Consider the following 27,612-nt stretch of genomic DNA (forward strand, 5'->3'; position numbering starts at 1 on the left):
GCTGGGACTCAGGATGCAGAATGTGAGTCGGGTCATTAACAATTTTCTGTGCCAGTCCAGTGACGGACCGCTCATAAAGCATCTGTAGGGAAGGAAGATTCCTGACCCCCATGATCTTCATGGCAGTCCGCACGAGACCGGCAATCTGTGACCTTGACTGCACAGTCAGGTTGCCGTACCAGGCCGCAATGCCGTATCTGATGATACTTTCCAATGCAGCCCGGTAGAACAACAGCATGATCCTCTGCTCCACTCCATAGACCCTAAGTCTGCGTAAGAAATAGAGACGCTGTTGGAGTTTGGAGCATAGACTTCCAACATGTACCCTCCAGCTGAGTGTGTTGTCAATGTGGACCCCCAGATACCTGTATGAACCCACCTGGCTGATGTGATTGCTTTTAATGACGACTGGCCTGTGGTCACCAACAGTTTTTGGATCAAATATCACCTCCTTTGTCTTCCCCACATTGAGCACAAGATGATTCTGGTCACACCACTGGACAAATTTCTCTATTTCTGAGAAATAGTCCAGTGGGCTACCGCCGGCCTGCAGCAAGCTGACGATAGCTGTGTCATCAGAGAACTTAATGATAAAGTTCTCTGGGTGTGATGTCACACAATCATTTGTGTACAACGTGAAGAGGACCGGGGAGCTGACGCAGCCCTGTGGGGCACCTGTGCTTATCAATCTGGGTTCTGAGAGGGAGCTGTTGACCCTGACTTGCTGTGTGCGCTGTGTCAGGAAGGAGTGATACCACCTCGAGATGTACGGGTTCACATTCATCTCCTTCAGTTTACCCAAAAGCAGGTGCGGCTGCATTGTGTTGAACGCTGAGCTAAAGTCAAAGAACAACACACGTGCATAAGCTTTAGGGACGTCCAGATGTTTGCTGACCAGATGTGTGATGCTGTTGATAGCATCGTCAGTGCCGCGACCCTGCTTGTAGGCAAACTGAAGGGAGTCTAAGTGTGCATCCACCTCCCCCCTGAGCAGGGTCACCATCAGCCTCTCGAAACACTTCATGACAATGGAAGTTAGAGCCACAGGCCTGAAGTCATTATTGACCACAGGACATTGTTTTTTAGGAACCGGGGTGATTACTGATTTTTTCCAGAGACTGGGAATGGAGTGTGAGTCCACAGATCTCTGGAAGATGGGCTGCCATGCCGCTGTGAGCTCCTCTGCACAGGATTTTAGCAGAAAGGCAGATATCCCATCCGGTCCTGAAGCCTTTTTTGTGCAGACAGACCTAAAAGCAGATTGGACATCATGGGGATGAATCACCAGCCTTGAGTCCTGCTCATTCACTGAAATGGACCTCAGGACCTCCCCACATTCAGAGGAGAAGTCCTGGGTTTCGAATCTTAAATAAAAGTCATTCAGCTCCCTTGCCTTCTGGAGGTCATTTAGGGTGCTGAGACCTTTTTGAGCAGGAGTCAAGTTGGTGATCCTCCTCATGGTGTCCCACATTTTCTTGGAGTTGTTAGCAGCAAAGTGTTGTTCTATAGTCTCTTTGTGCTTCCTTTTTGCTTTTTTAAGCATGTGCTTGAGTTCTTTTTGAACCAGTTTGAGCTGGGCTCTGTCCTGGTTCTTAAATGCCCTTTTTTTGCGGTCTTTAACCTCATTAGTAATATACGGTTTGTTGTTGGGGTAAACAGTTATTTCCTTTGTTGGTATGATGTTGTCCACACAGAAATGAATATAGTCAGTTACAGTCACAGCAGCAGTATCCACATCCAGCCCATGCAAGGTATTCCACTCCGTGCATAGGAAACATTGTTTAAGGGTCTCAATGCTGTCATGAGACCAGATTTGAACAATCTTTCTCTGTGGTTTGCTGCGTTTGAGAGCTGTTTTGTAGGTTGGGATGAGGTGAATTGTGTTGTGGTCTGAGTTGGAGAGGGGGGGGGGCTCTACTCACATATGCGTTATTCACGTTCCCAAAGCATTTGTCCAGGACTCTGTCTCCCCTTGTTCCACATTTTACATACTGATGAAAACCCGGGAGAGACAGCTCCAATTTGCAGTGGTTGAGGTCTCCTAAGATGAAAACCGGGGCATCCGGGCACCGTCGCAGTTGTTGTTGAACGCAGTCGGAGATGAAGGCGGTGGTGCTGGCGGCGTTCCCGCTGGGCGGAACGTACACGGCGCAGAGGAAAACGTTTCCAAACTCCCTCGGCAGGTAACCCGGCCTCAGACTCAAGCAGAGAAGCTCCACATCGGGGGTGCAGGTGGTCAGCCGCACCGCATAATTCCGACACCAGCTGTCATTAATGTAAATACAGACGCCCACACCTCTGCTTTTTCCCGACGCTTCAGTCCTGTCGGCGCGAATGAGTGAGAATCCCTCGATCTCACACAAAGAGTCTGGGATGTCGCTGTGGAGCCATGTCTCCGTGAACACCATGGCGCAGGCGTCCCGGTGCTCGCGGCAGGCTGAGGTGAGGCTCCTCAGCTCATCCAGCTTGCTCTTTAAGGACCTCACGTTGCCGAGCAGCAAGGACGGCAGCGCTGGTCTGCATCCTCTCCTCCGGAGCCTTTGGCGTGCTCCACCTCGCTGTCTTCTCCTCCGGCGACGTTTCCCCAGGTCTGCTCGCCGAATCTCCTCCGGCATGTCGGGGGGTGGTGTGTCGCCTGTTGAGCGGAGGGCCCAGAGCGCGTCTCTGATGTAGGAAAATCTCTTCAAAGCCATGTCGTTCCTTTGTTCTTTTATTTACCCACGCCATGAGTAGATTAGGCTCCGTTCGGAGCCCCGACGTGTGCTGTAATTTTATGTGTAATGCACTTTATATTTCAACAATCTCAAAGTGCTATAGAGTAAAAAAAGTCCAACAAAAAGCTTTTGAAAAAATAAGTTTTAAGAGCCTATTTAGAAATGAATCGAAATCCAGTTACAATTTGCATAATGCATAATCGTAAACAAAAACAAAATATTATTAATACTCATTTTGAGTTGTTTAAATTTATCTATTTGCACACTTTTTATTTTAAAATGACTAATTGTTAAGTGTTTGCCCCAAAAGTAACTTACATGATTATAGTTTCAAATAATTTTATTTGTCTTCATATTATTTAAAGTTTCAACATTTTCTTGTTTTGTATCAAAAAATTATCGTTTGAACAACTGTGATTTTAATTATTACCAAAATAATTGGGATTATTTTTTTTTCTATAATCAAGCAGCCCTAGTTCAAAAATAAAAATGCTACTCACCAGTGCTGTTCATTCAGCTCAGTTCTAGCTTAACTTTATTTCCAATTCCAGTTCACGTCAATTGATCTGAAGGACGCTTACTTCTCCATCCCTATTAGTCCCCAGCACAAGAACTTTCTCCGCTTTGCCTACAGGGGCACTGGCACTGGCAATTCAGAGTACTCCCATTCGGGCTGTCACTGTCTACCAGAGTGTTCACACGTGTAGTGAAGGCGGCCCTTGCACCCCTGCAGTCGAGGGGCATGAAGGTGCTCCCTTACTTGGACGACTGGCTGATATGCGCACTGTCCAGGGATCAGGCAATCCGAGATACGTCTATGCTTCTACAGCATGTGTCACGACTTGGTCTCAAAGTCAACCTGGAGAAGTCCTCTCTTGTTCTCTCTCAGCAGACTCTGTTAATCGGAATTTCGTTGGACATCACCTCCATGACTACTCGACAGTCCCCACAGAGGGTAGACAATGTGCTACGCCTCATCTCTCTCTTCCGTGCTAATGGGATGCTGCCTTATGTCCTTTTTCTGCATCTGCTGGGCAAGTTAACATCCCTGATGGCATTTGTGCCTCTGGGCCTGCTGTCGCTGCGACCATTGCAACGGTGGCTGCTCCGCTTTCGGCTCAACCCGCTGCTGGACCGTCGGAAGCGTCTCCGAGTGTCTAGTCAGTTCATGGGTGCTCTCGCACCTTGGTGTTGTCGGTCTGTTCTATCAGTGGGTGTTCCGTTGGGGGTGGTACCCACTCGTCACAAAGTTGTCACCACTGATGCCAGCCTGAGCGGATGGGGTGCAGTTTGTCAACACAGGACTGCTCAAGGCCGGTGGTCTGCAAGGGACAGGTTGCTGCACATCAATGTACTGAAGCTGCGGGCTGTGCATCTGGCTCTCATTCATTTTCTGCCCTTCGTGGCAGGCCGTCATGTCCTGGTACGATCGGACAACACTTCCACTGTGTATCACATCAATCATCAGAGCGGGACGAGATCTGCCCAGTTGCTACGGGCCTCACGGAGACTTCTTCCAATCTTTTTTCGGTAAGGGGCATTCCCCTTCTACTTTCAAGGTCTCCGTGGCGGCCATTTCGGCCCGTCATGTTGCTGTGGATGACAAGTCTGTGGGTTGCCATAGCCTAGTGGCCTCCTTCCTCAGTGGTGCCCTTCGCCTTCGTTCTAGGAACCCGCCTCGAGTCCCCGCCTGGGATCATCGACTTGTGCTCGACGCACTGTGTAGGTCCCCTTCGAGCCGTTGACCGAAGGGGAACTTTGCTGGCTGTCTCGCAAGATGGCGTTTCTACTTGCGATAGGATCCGCTAAGCGGGTGGGGGAGCTCCACACCCTATCTGTTAGCCCCAAATGCCTTCATTGGCACCCCGACGGGGCAGGGGTTACATTGTGGCCAAATGCTGCTTTTGTTCCCAAAGGTTTGCCTGGCTCTCAAACCAACCACCCCATTCGTCTCGCTTGTTTTGCTCCGGCGTCAGCGGATGGGGGTGACAATCCAAATCTTTGTTGTCCTGTGAGGGCGCTCTGCTCTTATTTGGATGCTACGGCATGTTTCCGTACATCCACCCAGCTTTTTGTGTCTTACGACAGCCCGAATAAGGCAGCTGCTGTTTCCAAGCAACGCCTCTCCCATTGGATCGGGGAGGTGATTCGGCAGTCTTACCCGGTCTTTGGACGTCCTCCTCCTGGGGTGCGCAGTCACTCCACCAGGAATGTGTCTATGTCATGGGCAGTTCTGAAAGGAGTCTCCTTGGAGGACATCTGTGCGGTTGCTTACTGGTCGTCGCCTTGCAAGTTCTCCAGATTCTACAATTTGGATGTCACCACTCCTCATCCACTGGATGTGGTTCGCAGTCCTGCAGAGGACTCTCTGTGAGGTACAATTTCCTGGGTCTTTTTGACGTTGCTGGTATTCGGCGTTCCGTGATGTTTCAGCACCGCCACCTGGCGGTCGGGAGGGACGAAATAAAACGACAGTTACATATGTAACTATGGTTCTATTAGTCCCGAACGACCGCCAGCATTGCTTGTCACTCAGAGTTCTCATGTTGATTTGCGGGAGAAGGTTCTGAGAGGCAGGCTTCCGGTCACGATTCGCTCTTATACGTGAGCAGAACGTCAGCCGGAACTCTGCAGTATAGACTTTCTTCTCTCTCCTCAACTGCTACCTCAACAGCCTAGCTTGATGAGGCGGGTGCAGAGGCAGAGATTATAACCATTTATGCGTGTTATGCTTTCTTGTCCCTTAGTGTTCTCTATAGTTTCACTGCGTGACAAAGTTTGACGAAATTTTGCGAATGGGTGTTGTTTGTCAACATTTTATCCAAGCATCACAATTGGACTCATTTTTAAAACTCGGGTCTGTTATCGTTGTATATCCTGAGATACTTTCCACTGTCATTGTCCATATTAAAGGTGGACAGTCTTTATATTGTGGGCCAGTCTCAAACATATAAGGGGATGAAATCCAACAGCATTGGCTGGCCTCAATTGTCAATGCACATTTTTCACCGGACTAGAACTAAAACTAGACTAGACTAGACTAAAACCTTCATTAATAAACAATAACTGGGACTAAGTCAGTACGCATTTTTGTCGACTAATGAAGACAAGACGAAAACATACTTCCCTTAATAAAAACTAGACTAAAATCTATATGTACATTTTAGTTCATGAACAAAAAACTAGACCAAAATTATGTAATTTTATAAAATCTTGTCTGGTAATCTGTAACTGTTACACTGTCATGTGACACAGCGTGACACACCCACTTTCAAATCTGCAGCTAGCGACGTAGCGAGTGCAACATGCACAAAAACATGGAACAGGCAGGAAGTGGATTCACAGTGAAATGTTGAAAAAAAGTCGGTTAGAACGTTCCAACAATAAAGTTAAAATGACCGCTAACTGCTAGCTAATTTACTAGCTCATAGCATGGAGCCATAGTAGCCACTTGTTGATAATGCTGTAATTGTGTGTCAAGTTGTTTTTCATCAAAAAGATGAGAGAACATTTTATATGAAATACCTTTAGATCCGAAATGTTCAACATTATCTGCTGACAAAAATAAATAAATGTCCTGCCAAAAACTAGACTAAAACATTGACAGTTTTTGTTGACTAAAACTAGAGGAATAAAATTATGTTTTCTTGGACTTTATTTGTTTCCTTTATTTAGGTATGAGTAAGTTTATTCCTGGTTTTGGTTTGTAGCCTACTTTGTATTTTGTTTTGAACATTTTTAATTATCCCAATTAGTGATGGAAAAACGAGGCTTTCTGAAGCTATGAATCTTTTTTGAACCACTGTCATAAAGTGGTTCACTACCCTTCATTCAGTCACCTTGTTTTTTGAATGTGCAATTTGTACCCCATGGTAGAAATTACACCAATGAATTAACAAAGAAAATGACTTTGAATTTTGTTTGTCATTCATATTTGCCTTAGAATTGTGTATGTATACTTGCCATTGTGCTTAAGAGTACTGAATGTATAACTCGGGTTTTTTTTTTTATTTAACAACAGCAATTTTTGCACAGTAGAAGCTCCCAGTCTATTTATTTTTTATTTTGTTGGAAACAACTTCCCCAGCCTTGGAATACACCCTGTATAGTACATGCTCGGAAGACGTCACCGCTGTCAGCACGGTCTCGGACGAATCTTAGTTGTCATAATAATGTGGGAATTTGGTTTGAGCTGCAAAGATGATGGCACAATATCAACGCTAATTATAACTTAGCCGTCGGAATGTAGCATTAAAAGCTCTGCTGAATCACACAATGAACACGGAAAGTGAGCGTATTTTAACTTATTCGGTGGCGTCAAATAAAATGCTCCAAGAATGCTTCTTGGATGGCTCCATCAGTTAAAAAGTCTCAAACTCCGAAACAGCTATTCGTAACGTACGATATATGTAGCACAGGGACATGATGCGGTATTTCAGCCATCTTAAATGCACTGAATCGGGGCAGTTTCAAAGCTCCGCCTGTTAAACCGAAGCAGTCAGCTGACGCGGTCGTAACGAAGCAGTTGAAGTGAATGTGATCAGTGATGCCAACTGAAGCGAGCTCCGGCCCACTGCTTCATTATAAGCTGCCTGTCGAGTTCCAAGCATGCTTCAGCGCTTCAGTGTTAGCGTCGTTAGCATCACTAATCCCAGTACCTTGCTTGCTTTTTGTTTTTATTTCATTAGAGCACACTTGCCTCTCCTTCTTGCATTTTGGTCCTCAAACCCGCAAACATGACAAACGCAAGACTTTTAATGACACTAATCTTCTTTCTACCCATCTTCTTTTTTACTTTATCAATGTGTCAGGACATAGTGATTTACTATTATCATTTACTGCTATCAGAATTTAGGTTCCTTGAACTTATTCTACTACCACATCATTTACATACAGGTTCACAGCTTAACATAGTTTTTGTCCCAAATAAAGTGCATTTTGTTTTACAGACATGAAGGTCCAATTTGCTGTTAGTTAGCCATTCCACTATGCTATAAGCAGTTTATGATTTATAACATGTTGAGTTTGTTAATTGTTAATTCTGCTGTGTAGATGGTGGAAACATCTGCCTACATTGATATTCTGGCATTCCTTAGGATTAATAGTAGTTTATTCATAAGAAATGAGAAAAGCAATGGACCTAAACTTCTACTCTGTGGAATTCCACAATGAATTATTTGACCTCTGAAAACCTTTTAATTAAATTAGACAGATGCTCTCTAGCCATGATTGCATTCATAGTAAAACATTCCAATTGATATAAAAATAAAAATAATGATCAGTGAGGCAGGCCCGATTTGACAGGTAACGCCCACATTTTAGGGTTGTTCCACCCACGGTGTGAAAATGGCACATAAGAGAAAAGTTTTGATATAAGCTGTACGACACCAAGAGTAGAGAGAAAACAACTCACAGTGAGTTATTGACCGCCTCTCTCCACCTATTTTCAGGTAGAGACACTTCTTAAATTCTTTCAAATGACTATCCTTATTTATTAAGTACTGTAATGCCTTTTTCTTTTGAGTGTGACCATTCTTAAATTGTTTTCCTGTTTGTTTGTTTGTTTTAATTCCCCATCCTGAGCAAAAAGCAATTTGAAGGCATCAGTTTGTTTGTGATTGATTGGTAACTACATATGTAATTATAGTTTTTGCCATGCAATGCTGTGGATGTGCTGATGAGAGCTGCCAGACTGTTATCAAGCTGGGAAAACTGCTCGCACTCTGTACTTAAGTAAAAGAACAGATACTTTTGTAAGAAAGTCTGTTAAAATTGGAAGTTCGGTACCGATTCAACTCCTGTACTTACGAAAAAGTTCCTTGGCTTTAATTCAGCCTTGTCGCTCCAAAGGATTTCACTCGATCAATCAAGGAACACGATCGCAGTTGAGTTAATCTGTCTTTTTAAAATGGTGTCTATCTTGAATTGGAAATTACGGTTATGTTGCTAAATGGAGGGACGGAAAGTAAAAAGCTGTCAGAAAAAGAAATGCTTAAGTACAGATGTTCATCATCAGGCAGCTGCCCTTGAGTACAGCTAATATTGGTCCATATCAAAATGTGGCATGGCTCGGGTCAGGTCAGGTCATCTCCCTATCCGAAGGTCGTGGGTTCGATCCTGAGCACCTGTGGCCATGTCCTTGAGCAACATACCAACTGCAGTACTTTTTGCCACCCTAACCGTGTGAGGCATCTATTTTACTAAGAAAGTTAACACATAATAATAATAATAATAAACATAATTTCTTCTCAGTTTAGAATTGGGTATATGCTCACTTTTAACTCATTCACTGCCATTGACGGCTATAGACGTCAAAAATTTATTTGAACTATATTAGTTTTTCCACTTTTGTTAACAAGAGTATGAAAACTTAGGCAAAAAATGTATTGTACATTTAGAACAGATATAAAATGTGTGATTAATTGTGAGTTAACTATTAAAGTAATGCGATTAATTACAATAAAAAAAATCGTCTTGACACCCCAAATTTTTTAATAATATATTTTTTTCTTTTTTAATTAGGGGCATCAGGCAATTATTTTTTTTTATTGTAATTAATCACGTAAATTCACTAGTTAATCACAATTTTTTATATCTGCTCTAAATGTACAATACATTTTTTCCCCTAGGTTTTCATACTCTTGTTAACAAAAGTGGAAAAAAAGGTGAAACTAAAATACATTTTTGACATCTATAGTCGTCAATGGCAGTGAATGAGTGAATATTTGACATTTAAGTCTTTGGGATCAAGGCAGGCTCTTAAAGCTCTGCTCTTCTTCTCAACACACATGATGGAATTCATCATCTTTGAGCAGAATTTTTGTACGTGTAAATGAGTGTCTTTTTGAAGGCAGATGAAAACATGTCCACAATGTTTTTAATTCCCTCACTGTATTGATCCTCTGGTCTTTTGCCTTTTTGACAATGTTCATGTCGTGAGTGTTTATCTGGTAGAGTCTCCTTGGTCCTCTGATACCTCCCCCCCCCCCCCCCCTTCCCTGATTCATGTCCTTCGGGACAAATGGTGAATCACAGGTTACACTGTTTGCCTTTTGCTGTCACTTTCAGCCTGCGTCCACCTGTTGTATGTATTGGCTGACTTGTAAGCCTTTAGGGGCGTGACTTGTTAGTTCTTTAGGCTTCTCAGTCTGTGGCTTGAAATCTTTCTCACTGATCAAATTTGTTTTGGCTTCCGTGCAAGATTTAAATGTTGAAGTAGTCCCTTTAACTAACAGTGGAGCAACCATTTGTCAAGTGTTACAGTATCGGACGTCTTCATCAGAAGGCACCATCTTTGTGCAAAATTGAACACATCTTCCTCATTCGTTTTTTATTCCTATCACTGCTTTTGCTGCTGTGCTTTTTATTAACACTTCAGTGTGTTTTTTTTTGTGTGTGTGCGGGTTCTCTGAAAGTGAGCACCTGTTGCCATGCAATTTAATCAGCCTGATATATTTTTGCAACAGGAGGTTTGTCTTACAGAACCCAATATTTGTCATGTTTGCAAGCATTCGCCACTCAGTACGATACCAGTACGATAAAAAGTCTTTCTTCTGTTCTACAGTCGAACAGTTAGAGAGACGCGTGTTAGAAAAGAATGGGACAGCATTCCTATTTCTAAACTTGAGAAACTTGTCTCCTTGATCCCCAAACGTTTGCAGTAGGGGTGGGAATCTTTGAATGTCTCACGATTCGATTCCGATTTTTGGGTGTGCGATTCAATTCAGAATCGATTTTCGATTAATAATGATTTTTGGTTTTCAATGATTTGATTGACAATGATTTTTGCTTCAATCTATAGATGTGCAAGGAATTTTAATGATCTACTCCAGTCTGACTCGCTAATGCTAATTAGCGCGCTACTCGCGGCACTTTTATCACTCAAAAGAACGGCTCCACGCTGCAAAAAAAACAACTTTTATTGGAACAACTTGATCGTTACTTTTTCCTTCTACTCTCTAACGTGACTACAACTTAACAGTATATCAGACCGCATGGAACCACACTGCCCCTAAGTGGCCAAATTGGGTACAACATAAACAGCGCTCCCAATAAAGCACACACAAACAAAGGGAAGACAGTATAAAATTATTTAAATAAAATCGATTTTGGGACATTTAAAATCGATTCTGAATTGTACTAAATGAGAATTGCGATTCTTATGAGAATCTATTTTTTGGGCACACCCCTAGTTTGCCGACTGTTGTAAGAAGAAGAGGGGGGATGCCTCACAGTGGTGAAAATGGCCTTGTCCCAACTTTTTTGACATGCTGACACCGTGGAATTTAAAATCATAGTTTTCCCTTAAAATGATACATTTTACAGTTTAAACTTTTGACCTGTTCTCTATGTTCTATTCTGAATAAAATATTCAAATGTGGCACTTCCACATAATTGCATTCAGTTTTTATTTACAATCTGTATTGTGTCCCAACTTTTTGGGAATTGGGTTTGTAGGTAAATGGGCCTTCACTTGCAAAGTACTTTTTCCCCTTCAAGGCAACCAAAGTGCTTTGGCGCTGTTCATTCGCCCGATGACGCAGCATCACAAACAACCGGATGTTCAATGTCTTGCTCAAGGAGCAAAATATGTTAACGGGGGCTCATAAGTGGACTCAAAACTTTCATCTTAGGAACTAAGACACATTAACAACACACATGTACAAACAAAGTTTATACAGTGGCTCATTGGCTCTCAACGGTTGTCACCTTGAGGCGTGCATGAAGCAGATCTTAAATGTTGAATTTTTGTAGCAAGCACGCTAACCAAATATATTTAGGTTAATTTTGTTTGCTTTTTGGGCTAGGCAGTTTTGCGTGATCGATTTGCTTTTTCTTCATTCAGTTTGTGTGTGTGTGTGTATGTATGTACGTGTGTGTGTGTGTGTGGTGGTGGTGGGAGGGGGTATGTTTTGAGAGCCTGCCAATTTATAAGTAAACCTATCATAAAGTGACACTGGCTTAGTCCTAAGGAGTTGACAGGAGACCTGAGTGTTGACAGAACCCTCAAGCAAGGCATTAAACTTCTCTTGTTTTCCATGTAGTGCTTGTTGTTTTGTCAGCACGAAGACCCGAGAAATGAGGCTCATCCATCAAGGCCTAGAAGATGAGATGGTAGTTATCCCTTCTTATTAGCATTCATCAGTAAAAAAATAAATAAAATTTGCAGTGTTACTGTCATTGAGATATCGATTTGTATGAAGCCCCAAACATGACACGGGGGAAAATTAGGCTCAATGTGCATGAAAAACTCATTTGTGGCCATGATTCAGAAGTAGCTATGATGTAGGCACGGAAAGTTACAAGGTAATAAACATCATTCCTGGACAGTTTGGTAAGCAAATCAAACACACCATCTTCAGAAATGCTTAAGTAGCATTTTATAAACGTCGAAGACAGTAACACCACAAATTGTTACTTAGTGTGCATGTGACGCCAATTTCATAGTCACAAATGAGTATTTTTATGCACACATATCTAAATTGTGGCCACAAATGAGCTTTTGTGCACATGTTATGTCTGTATTGTAATGAAAACAAGTTTTATTGGGAATCGCAAATCTCACAGTTTCTTCACTGGCAAACTTTCAATAATGGATTTTTATTTTATTCATTTTTTTTTATGAATTGTGTCTCGGTCTTAAAGGCACTGTGCTCCAGTCATGTTAAAGGAATAAAGTCATATTTTTCCAAGGTAAAGTTGTAATATTATGATAATAAAGTCAAAGTTTAAAGGTACCTTTTAAAATACTGTTTTTCTCAACTGTTTTAAGGGTTGAAATGAGTCCTTGGCATGGTTTTAATCTGGATATCTCTTTGGTTTATCAATTGTTTGTAATAGACGATAAAAGGTGATATTCATGCAAAACTAGCGGATCCGATTTGGACGTTTTTGTAAGGTAGATTTGCTATTCCTTATTTAAGTACCAGCCCAATTCGTGGTTGCTACACGCCTTCTCAACTTGGGGGGGAAATTACTGAAAAATTACTGAACAACTTCACTATGGTTAAACGTTACAACAGGAGTTGACAAATGAATGGCTTTGATGTATTTTTTCAAGAAACTTTCAGATTTTTGGAAATACTAATATGGTTGATATTATTTTTGACAGTTATAAATGTATGAATTCAAAGCATTGTTGTCGGATGTATCAAATATGACACAAATAAAAAGCCATATGTGGGGAAAAAAGTGTTTGTTTGTTAAAAAGGACCAATAAATACTATATTTACAAATAATCGGAATTTATTTCATATATTTTATGGTTCAGGCTTTATAGGGTTAGCTAGTACTTATAAGTTAGAATTTACCCGCAGTGCGCCGGGTACTATCAATAAATAGTTGGGGCGCACCAATCACAATTTTCCGACCGATCATGATTCACAATCTTTTAAAAAGTCTGACCTGCCGATCGCGATTTTTGCCGATCCCAATTTATTTCTCAACCAGCAGCATACACTTTCTGTGTTCCAAAAGAAAATAATACGAATGGGTTGTTTTAACTGCACATGAAGTAGTTCTCTCAAATACAAATGAAAAAACTGTTAGTCATTTCAGCAGAAGTGGACATTGGCTGTTTTTTTTCAGACATTTAAGGAGGGAGATGAGATTGGTGGAAAAGATCGGTTTATTTTTAAGGGGTCGGCTGATCATCGGTGCCCCAAAATTAAGGAACTCGAGGCCGATAAATTGGTGGGCTGATCGATCGGTGCACCCCTAATAAATATGGGTAAAACGGCCGCTGGAAAGATCCAAACACTCTCCTTTTATTCTCATCCACTTGTGTGACCTTGACTATGCAGGAGGTATGGGGCTACCGACCTTGTCTTTGGAAAAGGATCCTGGTGGGTGCAGGTGCAATTTTCTCCGGTGGTCTCCTGCTCCTGCTGCTCTACTGGCTGCCCGAGTGGGGGGTGAAAGCCACCTGCACGCTAACCTCACTGAGGGAAGCGCAAACACTGCTGCTCAGGACCACGGTATGTTTGTTGTGTGTCCACTGGGGCCATATTGACTCAAATTGTATCAACTAGGGAGATCTCAAGAGACCAGAGGAAAGACTAAAGGAAGGAAGGAAGGATAGATTAAGCAGAGTGCAGCGACCATAGGGAGAAGTAAATTTTGTTGCGTTTCAGTCGATGACAGTTTGGGAATCCTAAAGAAATGGCACTCTCTGGAGGAGATATAACGCATTTGAGTATACAGTAATAAGTGAAAATACACACTTATTGTAGCACACTTTGAAATGTTAAAAAAAACAAAAAAACATTCATAACTCTAAAAACCCAAATCTCCTTAATAGTCAGAGTTGATTAAAACCCCACCATTGATTTTCATTGAGATGAATACACTCTTTCACAGGATGATTTCAGGCAGTGGTTTCATGCCAAAGTACGAGTGATGTTGGCTCCAGGGAAGACCCCCTTTGAGAGTGTGTATAATCAGTCCACAGCACAGCTGGATGAAGACGACCACAAAATCCTCCAAAGTGCTCAACGTGAGGAGCATTTGCGGAAACACGCAAACAGACCGTCTGCAAAGGTACATCATTGTGAGAATGGGACCCGATTCCTCTCTGGTGAAAATCCACACACTGTAACGCCAAAACAGAGTTTTCTCTGGATCGGATCCAGACCGCACATTTGGAAATCTCTTTGTTTCTTCCGGTCGTGTTTTGTCGTCTTTCGGTAGGTTCCCATTAATTTGCTGTTTTGCTCTTTTTACAATCTGATGACGTTCGCAAGTATCTGAACTAAACTACTATGATCTTCACCAATCATTTCTCATTTTCCGCTTCATAGGTTCGCTACTTTACCCACCACAGCGTCAGATATTATTGGAATGAAGGGCTCCAGAACTTTGAATCATTCAAGTATGAGTTCCGATTTTTTTTGGGTTTACCATTGGTAGTCTTTATATATTGTGCAAAATTCCGTACAATGTCAGCAGCAATGAATGTGTGGGCCTTTTTAGGGGCTTGGAGGACATGAAGGTGACGTGTGCAGCAATTCACACTGACCACAGCTCTGGAATCACTAAAATGCTCCAGGACTACAGGTAACAACGTGCTTGAGTTGTTGTTTTTTGCATAACATTTCACACCCACAGCATTGACTGGGGATGTTTGTTTTTTAACAGAGTTTTGTTTTTTGGTGAGAATGTGATTGATGTCAAAGTTCCGCCTTTACCAAAGCTCTTTGTTAAAGAGGTAAAAATGAAATATTCACAATTTGTTTTATTTAGCCGTATATGATCTAATGATCGTTTTCCTTTCTTGCTTCAAGGTCTTCAATCCATTTTACATCTTCCAGCTCTTCAGTGTTACTTTGTGGATTATTGACGAGTACATGGAGTATGCTTTGTCTGTACTTGCAATGTCAATTATTTTGATAACCACCTCTTTGTACACTATTCGAAAGGCGAGTCATGTTGCATCCTGAAATGTTTCACTTTCGTTGCTATGAAGCTTCCCGATCAAATCAAACTTGGTATTGTGGCTGCAGCTGTTGACATTTTCACCAACATATCAGTTTTTTTGTCATCATCACACATTTGATGTCATGAAAAAAAAAAGCCAGTCTTTTAACAACAAACATGTCGAAAAAGAATTTTGTCTTTGAATGGAATCTCTGTTTTCCGGCTGTAGTTCTAATGGGACGGTTAACTTTGTTCCTCATTCCAGCATTATGTGACGCTACACAACATGGTGGTTGCACACTTTATGGTGCCAGTTTCAGTGTGCAGAGGAAACGAAGGCAAGATTCCTTAAGTTGTGGAATAAAATGTGTGTGGGTGATTATCAATGCCTTTTTTTTTTTTTTTACTTGATCGCAGGTGTCCAACAGGTCATGTCAACTGAGCTTGCACCTGGTGATGTCATCACTATTCCAGCCAATGGGATGATCATGCCTTGTGATGCCGCGCTCATTTGCGGCACCTGCACCGTTGACGAAAGCATGTTGACAGGTTTTTACACCATGGGGATCCGCAAGTTTCAGTTTAGTGGGTTGGGATTCAAAGAAATTCAGACTGGTTGTTTATTGGGCGTCTGTCTGGATCTTCAGGGGAGAGCGTACCTGTTACTAAAAACAGTGTACCAAGTTCAGGCGAGAATGCAGAGAGAGTCTACAATACAGAGGAACACAAGCAACACACCCTCTTCTGTGGCTCACATGTTATCCAAAGCCGTAACTATGCTGGCGAGCTGGTGAAGGTGGTTGTGGTAAGAACAGGTGAGGACTGGTCTTTATTCTGAAATGTGGTGAATATAGAGTGAATTTACTGGCTCTGTTCCTGCTGGACTACTAATTAGCTTTCCATACTCAAAATCAAAACGTTTATGCTAATGCTAGCTATCGGAAAGTTCGTGGTAGCAATAGACAGCCATCAGCTATGCGCTGGTCCTCAAGAGAAATGTGGTCTTCCTTCAGGCAAAACACTACCGCTTTTGTCCATATGGTGCCGCCATAATCAACAAAAGTTGAAAGTTCTTAAGTGTTACTTTAATAAGTTGAAGTTTATTTAAAAAAAAAAAAGTTTTTAATTTTTTCAAAGTTTGTGGGAGGTGGAAAACTATACACACATTTAAAAAAACATGCCATCTATCTGTATACACAGAATTTATGTACTCAACAAAAATGTAAATGCAACACTTTTGTTTTTGCTCCCATTTTTTACGAGATGAACTCAAAGATCTAAAACTTCTTCCACATACACAATATCACAATTTTCTCCAAATATTGTTCACAGACCATTCTAAATCTGTGATAGTGAGCACTTCTCCTTTGCCGAGATAATCCATCCCACCTCACAGGTGTGCCATATCAAGATGCTGATTAGACACCATAATTGGTGCACAGGTGTGCCTTAGACTTCCCACATAAAAGGCCACTCTGATAGGTGCTGTTTTGTTTTATTGGGGGTTGCTGTACCTTCAGACTGGCCTTTTATTTTCATATATAATAAGTTTTTCATCTTTGATTTCATCTCATAAAAAAAATGGGAGCAAAAACAAAAGTGTAGTGTTAAGGTGATGTTAATAAAAGATGCTCATCATCATATTTTATGTCATCCAACAGGCTTTAGTACGGAAAAGGGCCAGCTAATCCGCTCCATCCTCTACCCTAAACCCACCAACTTCAAACTGCACCGTCATGCTAAACAGTTCCTCCTGTGGCTGGTGGGCGTGGCACTGATTGGTGTAATCTACACCGTCACTATCCATGTTGTAAATCAGGTATCACGTCATGTGATGTTGACCATATGCACTTTGTAACACAAACTACTTTACATTCCAGTTACTATATTCAAACAGCGTAGACACTTATAGTCGGTTTTGACTTTCGGAATTTGGCCAATTGATGCTCATCGAGAGCTCCAGCGAAAGACACAAGGCTGACTGAAAATGTTGTCAGCCTGTTCCCAACAACAACTGGGGCGCGGACAAATTACACGCAAAAAGAGCCAACGGCTGCAGGCCCCTATGCCCTATGCAAAGATCCCTTCCTCGTCTCTTCCAGGTTCCTGTTGCGTACATCGTTTGTGATTCTCTGATCCTCGCCACCATTGCGTTGCCTGTGATTTTGCCCGTGGCCTTGACTGCCGGTCTTGTGCATGCACAGCGACGCATGAAGCGAGTCGGCATCTTTTGTATCTGCCCGCAAAGGATCAACATCTCTGGTCAGCTCAACCTGGTCTGCTTTGATAAGGTGGGTGTTCCCACTTTGTGATTGGCTGATTTCATACTGGCAGAATTCACCAAATGGAATTTGGCTCTCCCATTGTCGTGGTTAATCATACCCTCTAGTGGTCATTATGTTGCTAACTAATTAATCACTTTTTTCTCTCTTTGATGCCAATTGAACAGGGATCAGCTTTATTTCCAAAGTTAAAAGCTTGCATTTTTACTTTAGACTGGCACCCTCACTGAGGACAGTTTGGACATTTGGGGTATTCAGAAAACTGAAGCTGCCATGTAAGAATGTCACCTTTTCATTTCTTATTCTGTTTCCTTGTAGGATTAAGTAGACAACTACGGTTTTGGTAACAACAACAGCTTTCATACTCAACAAAATTTTTCTTCAAATGGCTTTGGAGAGACCATTTTTTAAATTTCCTTTTACTTAATGCAGCCTCATAAAAGTAATATGGAGAATAACTCCTAATAATAAAATGCATCTGACTAGAGATCATTTTACAAATATGTCTTCATTATTTATATTACTCTAGAACACATTAACTCGTATAAGTATTCAGTGGAGCTCTCACTGATTTATTTTTGGTTGTTTGATAGGTCATTCTTGTTTTATTTTTTGGTTCTTAGATGCATGAACTTTGGAATCCCTTTCTCCTTGTCCCACGCAGTCTTTCAGCTCCAGACACTGAGATGGCAATGAACAGCCTGGTGAAGACCTCTTTTTTTGCCTGCATGGCAACCTGCCACTCATTGACCACCATAGATGGTAAACTCTGTGGAGACCCTTTGGACGTCAAAATGTTCAGTGCCACGGGCTCGGTAAGGAACATTAAAATTCTATGGCTGATTGAATGTTGCTAAATTTGTTCAAAATAAAGCAAAACATTTCCATATACTTTAGTGGAGGGAGGCTGACCAGTATCCTGAAATGGATTGTTTGAACTCAGAGGTTCCATTGTAATACAACTCAAGCGGTAACATTGCACAAATGTAGTCTTCATTTTGTTCATGTTGTGCTCAGATCCTTGAGGAGGCAAGAGAAAACCAGACTGAAGATTACGACATCAAAGTTTCCACTGTTGTACGATTTCCGGATCAGGTCATCCTTCAACTTCACGTCATTATTGAGAGAACAGTATATTTTCACCTTATCCCACATGCCTCTTGTCGAAATATGTTTCCTATGTGCAACTTTTAGTCCAGTGAGTTTGGCATTGTGCGCCAGTTCCCGTTCTGCGCAACACTGCAGAGGATGAGTGTCGTTGTCCGGCAGCTGGGACAAAAACACTTGGACATCTACCTGAAAGGAGCTCCAGAGACTGTGGTTAAACTCTGCAAACCACTCACAGGTCAGACACATTAAGGCACTATGTCGAGTACCTTAGATTTCTTTGCCAATAAAATCATCAGTATGCTGAGCTCACAAATGACAGACAGGCCTGCTGTGCCTCTATTTGTCTTTGCAGTCCCACAGAATTTCACAGAGACTTTGGAGTCTTACACCCGGCAAGGGTTCAGGGTTATCGCCCTGGCACATCACCAACTGGAGTCTGAACTCTCCTGGTCCAAAGTCAAGAGCCTGAGCCGGTATCCACACAGTACAAGCGTACAACACGACCTTTGACCTTATTTGACACACGTTTCAATGAAGGTCTAAATTGAAATATATCCTAATCTTCTGTCGTGCCTCACCGCACGTCACCATGCTTTAGTCGAGTGAGAATCAGTTTTTGATTTGAACAGTTTGGTGTGTGTGTGCATTATGGGTTTTAACAGAGAGCAAATAGAGACCAACATGAACTTCCTTGGTTTGATCATCATGCAGAATAAAATCAAAGAACAGACAGCCTGCGTTTTGCGTGATTTACAACAAGCCAACATTCGGACTTTAATGGTTACAGGTAAACGCTGGTTTTATATGTCATCTGTGTCTGAAGGTCACTGTCATGATTAGTATCAGCTGTGCTGTTTCCGTTGCAGTTGCTGGGGTGACAGCTGGTGGGCGGAGCCCGCCACACTCACCTGCAGCCCGTTAGCTCATCAGGCCAGGTTAAAAGCCTGAGAGAAACAGCAAGGAGGGTCGGGATATTCTGTCACGGCTTGAAAAGGGAGGACCCAGATGTAGAGAGGAAGGCGATGCGGATAACTTAGATTTAATGTAGTAATAAACGAAAACACAAAATCACGCACACAGGCGGACAAAAGTAAACACAAACTCGCGCGCACAGGCGGATAGCAAACAAACTCAAAAGCACGCACAGTGGCGGCAAAAAGGTAAGTCATGGAGATCAGCAGCTGGTTCTCGGCTAAGCGCTTACCAGTCGGGTCAAGTGAGTAGTGTCACGGAGGAATATCCCGACACTCCTTGCTGTTTCTCTCAGGCTTTTAACCTGGCCTGATGAGCTAATGGGCTGCAGGTGAGTGTGGCGGGCTCCGCCCACCAGCTGTCTCCCCAGCAACTGCAACGGAAACAGCACATCTGATACTAATCATGACAGTCACATAGTAAGGTTATTCTTATTTTTATTTGCTATCCTTTTTATGTGCTGTTAGGTGACAACATGTTGACAGCTATATCAGTGGCCAGAGACTGTGGGATGATTGAAGGCCACGAGAAAGTCATTATTGCAGATGCTGTGCCTCCAAATGATCAAAACCCTGCTTGTATCACATGGTGCTACTCTGAGAACCCTGTTATAAACAATAAGGTGTGCTCGGGAATATTGTAAAATAGAAAATTGCACATGCACATTTTGATTTTTACCAATAAAATGATTCTTAATATTTACTGATATACAATGGATAGAAATAAGTTAGTAACATGCAGATTTTTGGAATGTGGGAGTACACAGAAAACCCACCGTGATGCCCCAAATGTACTATGATTTTCAAATCATCTTCAAATAAAAATGAATGACTTTTATTTGCGGTCTGATCTTTTTGAAACTCTAACCTTTTGTCTCCCATTCAGATATCTGAGATCAGCTCTACGGGTGACAGGTTGCCGAGTGAGGAGGACACGGGCTATCACTTTGCTGTGAGTGGTCAAGCTTTCGCAGTCATTGCTGAGCACTTTCCACAGCTTGTCCTGAAGGTATTAATTATGATAGCATTTGGTATGAGTAATCCGTGTCCTGCCATGACAATGACTGGATGTTATACTTTGTCTCTCCTCATGGGGGCGCTGAAGTTCCTCCTGAGAGCTACTGTATGTGCCCGCATGACTCCAGACCAGAAAACTCAGATGGTGCAAGCCCTGCAAAGCATCGAGTCAGATTATTTATGTATTTTCACAGGCTATTTATTGAATTACTTATTAATTTATGCGTGTTAGCCTATCTATTTATCTGACTGTTTTGTTTGATCATCTTTCTTTCTTTCTTTTTAAATCATGCAGTTACACTGTCGGGATGTGTGGGGATGGAGCTAATGACTGTGGGGTGAGTCTGTACATGAATATGAATGAAAAAATGGATAGCTTTGTGCAAAAGTGTATGTTACTGAAGAATTTAGCAAATCAACTTTCTGTTTTGGTGATGAAATGTATTAGTTTAGCGTGTTTGTGAAATTGGTAGACACACTACGCCTCCCTGGGCGTTTCGGCGCACCCCCTGGCACATCTCCCATTTGAGCTTGTTTTGCCTTCACTTGAAAGACACTCTTTTTCTACTGTTACCTCTTAGGCCGCTGCTGCTTTAGCGGAGTAGAAGAAGAAAATTTGACAGTATGAATAATTTTGAGACAAATCTCTCCCCATTGTGTTACACTAACACTGTGTGGATGAGATGCTTCTAACCTTGACTCAGGACGTTGGAATTTGGTTAGAATTATACCTCGAAGACCTCATCAATTCTGCTGACACGCCTTCCTGTGAAGAAGCAAAACCTGGGGACTCAGAAATAGGCTCCGCTATCTCTTGGGATTGACCAGAGATCGATGGGGTGTTTAGAAAGTTCCTCGGCGTCAATATCATCAACACAAAACGAAACAAAAATAATAATGAAGACGAGGCAAAAATGTACTTCACTTAATAAAAACTGGACTAAAATCTATCTACATTTTAATTCATGAACAAAAACGAGATAAAAGATATGATTTTGTAAAATCATATTTCTGCTAATCTGTCACTGTGATACTGTCAAGTGACATAATATGACACACCCCCTTTAAAATCTGCAGCTAGTAAGTGCAACATGCACAAACTGCGACAGACAGGAGGTGGACTCATGGTGAACGGTTAAAAATAAAATTACAATGTAACATTAATCCAACGGCTATAACGTTCCAGCAATGTTAATCTACTAATTTACTAGCTCATAGCATGGAGCCATAGTAGCCACTTATTGATATACTGTAATTGTGTGTCAAGTTGTTTTTCATCAAAAAGGTGAGAGAAAATTTTATGTGAAATAGTTTTAGATCTGAAATGTTCAACATTATCTGCTGACACAAAAATATACAGGGGTAAAATCTAATGATTTTCCTGAATAAAACTAGACTAAAGCTTTGGCAGTGTTTGTTGACTAAAACTAGACAAATAAAGGGTGGGGGGGTGGGGGGGTCATGCCAGAACCACTGATGCGGTCTGTTCCATCCCTATATGACCGATCGCTGATCAGAGTTTGGTCAAATCAGATTAGTTTCCAGTGAGCATTGGACTCTGCTAGTCATCAATAAGTCTCTCTCTCTCTCTCTCTCTCTCTCGGTCTCTCTCTGCCAGGCCCTTAAGAAGGCTCATAGTGGGATCGCCCTTTCTGAGCTGGAGGCTTCTGTGGCTTCCCCCTTCACCTCAACCATCCCAAACATCTCCTGCGTGCCCAACCTCATCAGGTAGTACACGCAAATGAATGAGGCAGCTGTGTTGTCTTAATTCTGTTTGTTTTTATTTTGTCACCGTCCACAGGGAGGGCCGTGCTGCTCTTGTCACATCTTTCTGTGTCTTCAAATTCATGGCCGTGTTCAGCCTCATCATGTTCTTCAGTGTGACTCTGATGTACTCGGTAACTATTCTGGTTCATTTGGGTGCGTTCATTTCTTGTGGCGATGCGATACGTCGTCTGTTTTCTGGGTTTGGTCATGTGACGTTGGCAAGCTGAGTCCCACTATGATGTTGTTTTCTGTCGATAGCGAGTGGCAAAATGGCCGCTCCCTGAGATGGATAAAAATGGGTGGATTTTGCTGCTTAATTCATAAATACAATAATAATCAGAATGCTGTGTTTAGTCATCGAATATATTGTAAAGAAACTTTTTGATTTGACCTACCCTTTAAAGCATTTCTAAAACTTTTTTTTTTCCTGAAATCTTGTTCTTGCACTGTATGTTCTTTCAGCAATTTTATGAAGCTACTTTTTTAAAATTTACTTTGATTTTACATGTCTTTAACTATTTTGTAAATGTTTTTGGTTGTACTTTTAGTTATGTGAAACACATTCAGTTACCTTGTGTGTATGAAATGCGCCATATAAATAAAGCTGCCTTGCCTTGCAATTTGCTGAGGATCAAGGAGTTTTTTTTCTGGCACGGACATGAAACATTCTGAGACATATGTCAAATTCATTTAATTAAAATCAGAACTTAGCCTCTCTACTATTATCTAGTAATATACTATATAATGCTGTTTCAATACATATTGTGAGTAGATTGTTCTGTGTGTCTGATGTGGTCTATATGTCCTCTTTAGGTTGAAGTCAACTTTGTAAACCTTCAATTTATGTTTATTGACTTTGGCATTGGTACATTTGTCACCTTTACAAGTGAGTAAAACTGATACACGTATACATGCACTGATACATAATTCATCTAGTTTATTTTACAAAGTAAAATCCTTTTTCAACTGATTTTTTTTTTTTTTGTATGTTCAGTGAGCTTGAACCCTGCATGGAATACGCTGACACGGTGTGCTCCCCCAACCTCTCTGCTTTCTGGACAGTTGCTCTTCTCAATTTTGTCTCAGACCCTCAATTGCTTGCTCTTCCAGTTTCTGGCATACTTCTTAGTACAGCAACAGAGCTGGTATCAGACACCAAAGTCAATGTGAGTAACATTTCATGAGATAATGTCTCAAATTCTCAAAAACATGAATAAACATCATCATTCTGAATTTTGTGAGTAGTTCACGTTTCTATTCCGTATTGATTAATGACAATTTAGATGTACTTTGACAAACTCTTTCCTCTGTGGTAGTTCCTGCAATGGATCCAGCTTCAGTGACACTTACAACCTCAATGAGACTGAAGCTGAATACGCACGTAACTTCAGGAGCTTTGAAAACACCTCCATCTTCTATGTCTCTTCCTTCCAGTACTTGATTGTAGCCATCGTCTTCTCCCAAGGAAAACCCTTCAGACAACCGAGCTATAAAAACTGTAAGAGACAGCTTACATAGTGAGGTGTACTGGTGTAATGTCAACAATTTGTCATGCTCATTCATTTTTATGAAAGAAAGAGAATATCAGTGTCTCACCTTATGGAATTTAAATTTACCTTATGACAGGCTTCAAGCTAATTTTGTTACCACTGTGTTGACTCCATTGTGAGTCAATGAGGGAGTTCTTTGAAGACCTCCTCAATTCCACGAACATGCCTTCCTATAAGTAACAAGAGTCTGGAGACTCTCATATCTCTGGGTTAGAAGTTGCCGAGGTGGTTAAAAAGTTTGGGAGTGGATGAGATCTGTCTGGAGTTCCGAAAGGCTTTTGATGCCGTGAGGCTGTTTTGGTTGACATTCCACTGCAACAATGCATCAACCTCTGGGATAGTGCGGGTCCCCCTTTTTAAAAGGTGGGCAGGAGAGTGTGTTAAAAAAAAAAGTGGGATTCCTCTTCTGAGCCTACCTGGTAATGTCTATTCAACGGTCCCTTACCAAAAAGTAGCATACTTTAAGTACATAATATAGAGTATACTTAAATATACTTTAAGTTTATTTTCGAGTATACTTATTCTTGTACTGAAAGTAAACTTTAAGTTAACTACTTGGGACTAAATTGGCCCATTTTAGTACACTAAAAGTATACTTAAGTATATCATAAAGTATATTAATAAGTATACTTAAGCATACTTTAGGTATACTTTAAGTATACCTAATGGTGTACTTGTGTGTACACACAATGGTGTACACTTACAAGTGTACTTGAAAGTATATTTATGTCCACAGCAAAAGTACCAATGGTGAAGTTGGAACTACGGTGGCCCTGAAGTGCAAAATGCAAAAACAAAAAAGTGAACACGACTGCAAAACCAAAAAACACAAACCAAATGAAAAACGTACCAAAAAAAAAAAAAATCTCAAAAACAAAAAGGTAATTAAAAACACAAATAAAAAAAACACAAACACAAAAAAACTCAAATGTAATCGCAGACGCAAATCAAAAAACACAAACACAAAAAATGAAACAAAACAAGGAAAAGGTAATCACAAACACAAATAAAAAAAAAATAATACAAAATACGAAACAAAACAACAAAACGTAATCGCACACAAAACAAAAAAAAGGCAAACACAAAATACGAAACAAAACAACAAAAAGTAATCGCAAACACAAAAAAAAAAAAAAAGAACACGAGCACAAAAAGGTAAGCACTCAAACACAAAACCCCGAAACACATTAACAATCAATGAAACACCATAACATTTCGCTAACGGAAGTGGTGTTTACGTGGGGGGGGGGGGTGGGGGGATCCGAGGAATGTGATTAGATGAAAGTACCGCCTACTAACAGCACAGTTAAGCACAGTTTACATGTGCTTAAAATATTTAGAAATAATAGACATTACAGTTTTATAGTAGCGTTAGCCGTTTTAGTGAGATAGTTTGAGAAAACGAACATGGCAGATGTATTAGAAATCATAAGATGGTATAAGCTTTTATAGGGTGGCTGGACAGCGGAAATCCAGTGTAGTAGTAAACCATACAGATTCCCGAGCAATGTTTATTTTGCGAGTGGGTTCAAGCCTCACTTTTGGCAACCAAATGTTCTCTTTTATTTACCTTGCCCACAAATGTGAAAACAACTCTTAGTTTTACAAAAATTGTTTTTTTTTACAAATATTACATTAAAATGAAATAAATCATATTAAGTGCCAGAAAGAATTTTGCCCAAAACAAGGCTCGAACCTCGCAAAATCAACATTAATCTGAGGATTTCTAGTTCATTTGTGCCAGACAACGTTTGTTCTCTCCAACTATCTCACTAATTTAAACGCTAACGCTACTATAAAACTGTAATATCTATTATTTCTAAACATTTTCAGCACATGTAAACTGTGCTGTTAGTAAGGAAGTACTTTCGTCCAATCACATTCCTTGGATCCCTCCTCCTCACGTGAACACCACTTCCGAAATTGTTGTTGCGTTACATCATTTGTTAATGTGTTGTGTTTGTACGCTTACCTTTTTGTGTTCTTGGGATTTTTGTGTGTGTTTGCGAGTTTTTGGTTTCATATTTTGTGTTTTTAGATTTGTGTTTGCGCATACTTTTTGTTGTTTTGTTTCATATATTATGTTTGTGTTTTTTGTTTTGTTTGCAAGTACGTTTAGTTCTTTTGGTTTGTGATTATCTTTTTTGTTGAGTTTTTTGTGTTTGTGATTTTTTTTGCTGTTGTGTTTCATTTGTGTTTTTGCACTTCACGGCCACCGTAGAGATCGAACCGGCGAACTCCGTTACCAAAGGTAATGACCATAACCATTAGGCTATCCAGCTAAATGGTTCTTTGATCTTTACAAACAAAGGTCTGTCTGCTAAGTATGTACTATAGTATGTAAACTTTTAGTATATGTTTCAGTTCCGGTTAAAATTTATTTTGGGGCTACTATTTTCGAGACTGAAAATGACCTAACTGAATCTGTGCCCAGGTGTATTAGACCGGCCCTGATGTTGGTAATTTTTCAGACATGCACAACTGCACATGTAGTGAACACACTCAAATTTGTGTTTGACATGTTTTTGTTTATAGGTGTGTGCGTGTATGTGTGTGTGTTTCATATTATCCTTGAGTCACTAACTTAACTAATGTCTTTCTGTGTTAACTTTCAGGCCCTTTCATAGTGACCTGCTCAATTCAGTATGCTTTTCTCTTGTTCATCATGCTTAATCCAATTCCTGCTATAGACTACATTTTGCAGGTGAACCTTACTACCTTTTTTTTTTTTTTTTTATCAATCAGTGTGCTGATCTTAATATTTTAAGATTCCAAATGAATAGACAGAGTAATGAATATTCTATGTCAGTAACTAGTAGTTGCCAAGTTGTTTTTTCCTCCCTTATTTGCCCATTCCGTCTCCCCCCAGATTGCGTGCATTCCCTATGACTGGCGCATTACGCTGCTCATCATTGTTTTAGCGCATGCTATAGTGTCTTTCACACTGGAGGTATGCTGAAACTCGCTAGATGACTTTTCAAACGTTTCAAATATCATTGCTCATTTCTGATCAACTTCCCACTACAATGTTTCCTAGAAATTGATCCATGACGCTTTGTGGAGGATTGTAACAGCTAAGATGGCTGCGAATGGAACCACCAACACTGTGAATACTTTGCAGGTTAGCAGGATTTTTGTTCATTACTATAACTTGCTTTGCTCTTTTGTGCTAAGGACAACCATCTCCATGGAATTTGGACAGCAATAATGCAGATTACTGTTGTGTCCAATGGTTGCTTTGTGGCCCAATGATGAAAATAATTTCTCAGTATTGTATTTCCACTGGCACATTTGAAAAGTTGGCAGCTGTTTGAATTTGAGATGTTTATATATTTTCCGTATTAGTTCTTTGTGTTTGTTCTTATCAGTGTCTTTTTCAAGTGTTTAGTCTTAAATGTCACACTTTCCCTCACCCACCATCACGGTGAACCTGATCTCAGATGGTGAATAACCCTTGGGGCTCGGCCTTCCTCTTTCGTCGGCAAAACCGGCTTCCAAAGACTAAATACAAGTTTCTGGCCCTAAAGCTGCAGGATGAGGCTGACTGGCCTCCCGCACCGTCTTCTGTCACCTTTGCCAATACTGCTCAGTACCACAGCTCTGTCCGCTTTTGACACCAGCAAATACATTCCAGCTCAGAACAATGCATCTCTCTTCCTGGAATACACTGTCGATTGAAATAAGATTGAACTTACAAAATGCATATAGTTTAAGCTTGATATACAAGAAAAACAACAGTTATATTTCTGTGTTATTGTAGGTCTCATTTTGAATGATTGTAAATGAA

General features: G+C 41.0%; 1 protein-coding gene across 1 annotated transcript; it reads left to right on the plus strand.

Moving 5' to 3' along the window:
- Positions 1-3,456: 3,456 nt before the first annotated feature.
- On the plus strand, positions 3,457-27,612 carry LOC144043076 (polyamine-transporting ATPase 13A3-like). Its single transcript, XM_077556317.1, has 33 exons — positions 3,457-3,886; positions 4,946-5,084; positions 11,777-11,828; positions 13,517-13,690; positions 14,073-14,252; positions 14,513-14,583; positions 14,685-14,768; positions 14,850-14,919; positions 14,996-15,130; positions 15,394-15,466; positions 15,546-15,677; positions 15,776-15,943; positions 16,790-16,947; positions 17,231-17,419; positions 17,624-17,685; positions 18,075-18,225; positions 18,428-18,505; positions 18,605-18,755; positions 18,873-18,993; positions 19,183-19,307; positions 19,960-20,114; positions 20,378-20,500; positions 20,597-20,676; positions 20,804-20,846; positions 22,127-22,236; positions 22,310-22,406; positions 23,089-23,161; positions 23,270-23,441; positions 23,592-23,773; positions 26,441-26,529; positions 26,695-26,775; positions 26,863-26,946; positions 27,266-27,612. Exons 1-33 carry the CDS (start codon positions 3,457-3,459, stop codon positions 27,437-27,439), a joined length of 4,206 nt encoding a protein of 1,401 aa, XP_077412443.1. The 3' UTR covers positions 27,440-27,612.

This window comes from Vanacampus margaritifer, chromosome 2 (genome assembly GCF_051991255.1).
Source record: "Vanacampus margaritifer isolate UIUO_Vmar chromosome 2, RoL_Vmar_1.0, whole genome shotgun sequence".
NCBI lineage: Eukaryota > Metazoa > Chordata > Actinopteri > Syngnathiformes > Syngnathidae > Vanacampus > Vanacampus margaritifer.

Coding starts and splice junctions, on each gene's coding strand:
- LOC144043076 (XM_077556317.1), top strand. CDS start 3,457: ATGAAGGTGCTCCCTTACTTGGACGACTGGCTGATATGCGCACTGTCC. Junction 18,756..18,872: donor ACTCTGCAAACCACTCACAG/GTCAGACACATT, acceptor TTGTCTTTGCAG/TCCCACAGAATTTCACAGAG. Junction 26,947..27,265: donor ACACTGTGAATACTTTGCAG/GTTAGCAGGATT, acceptor ACCTGATCTCAG/ATGGTGAATAACCCTTGGGG.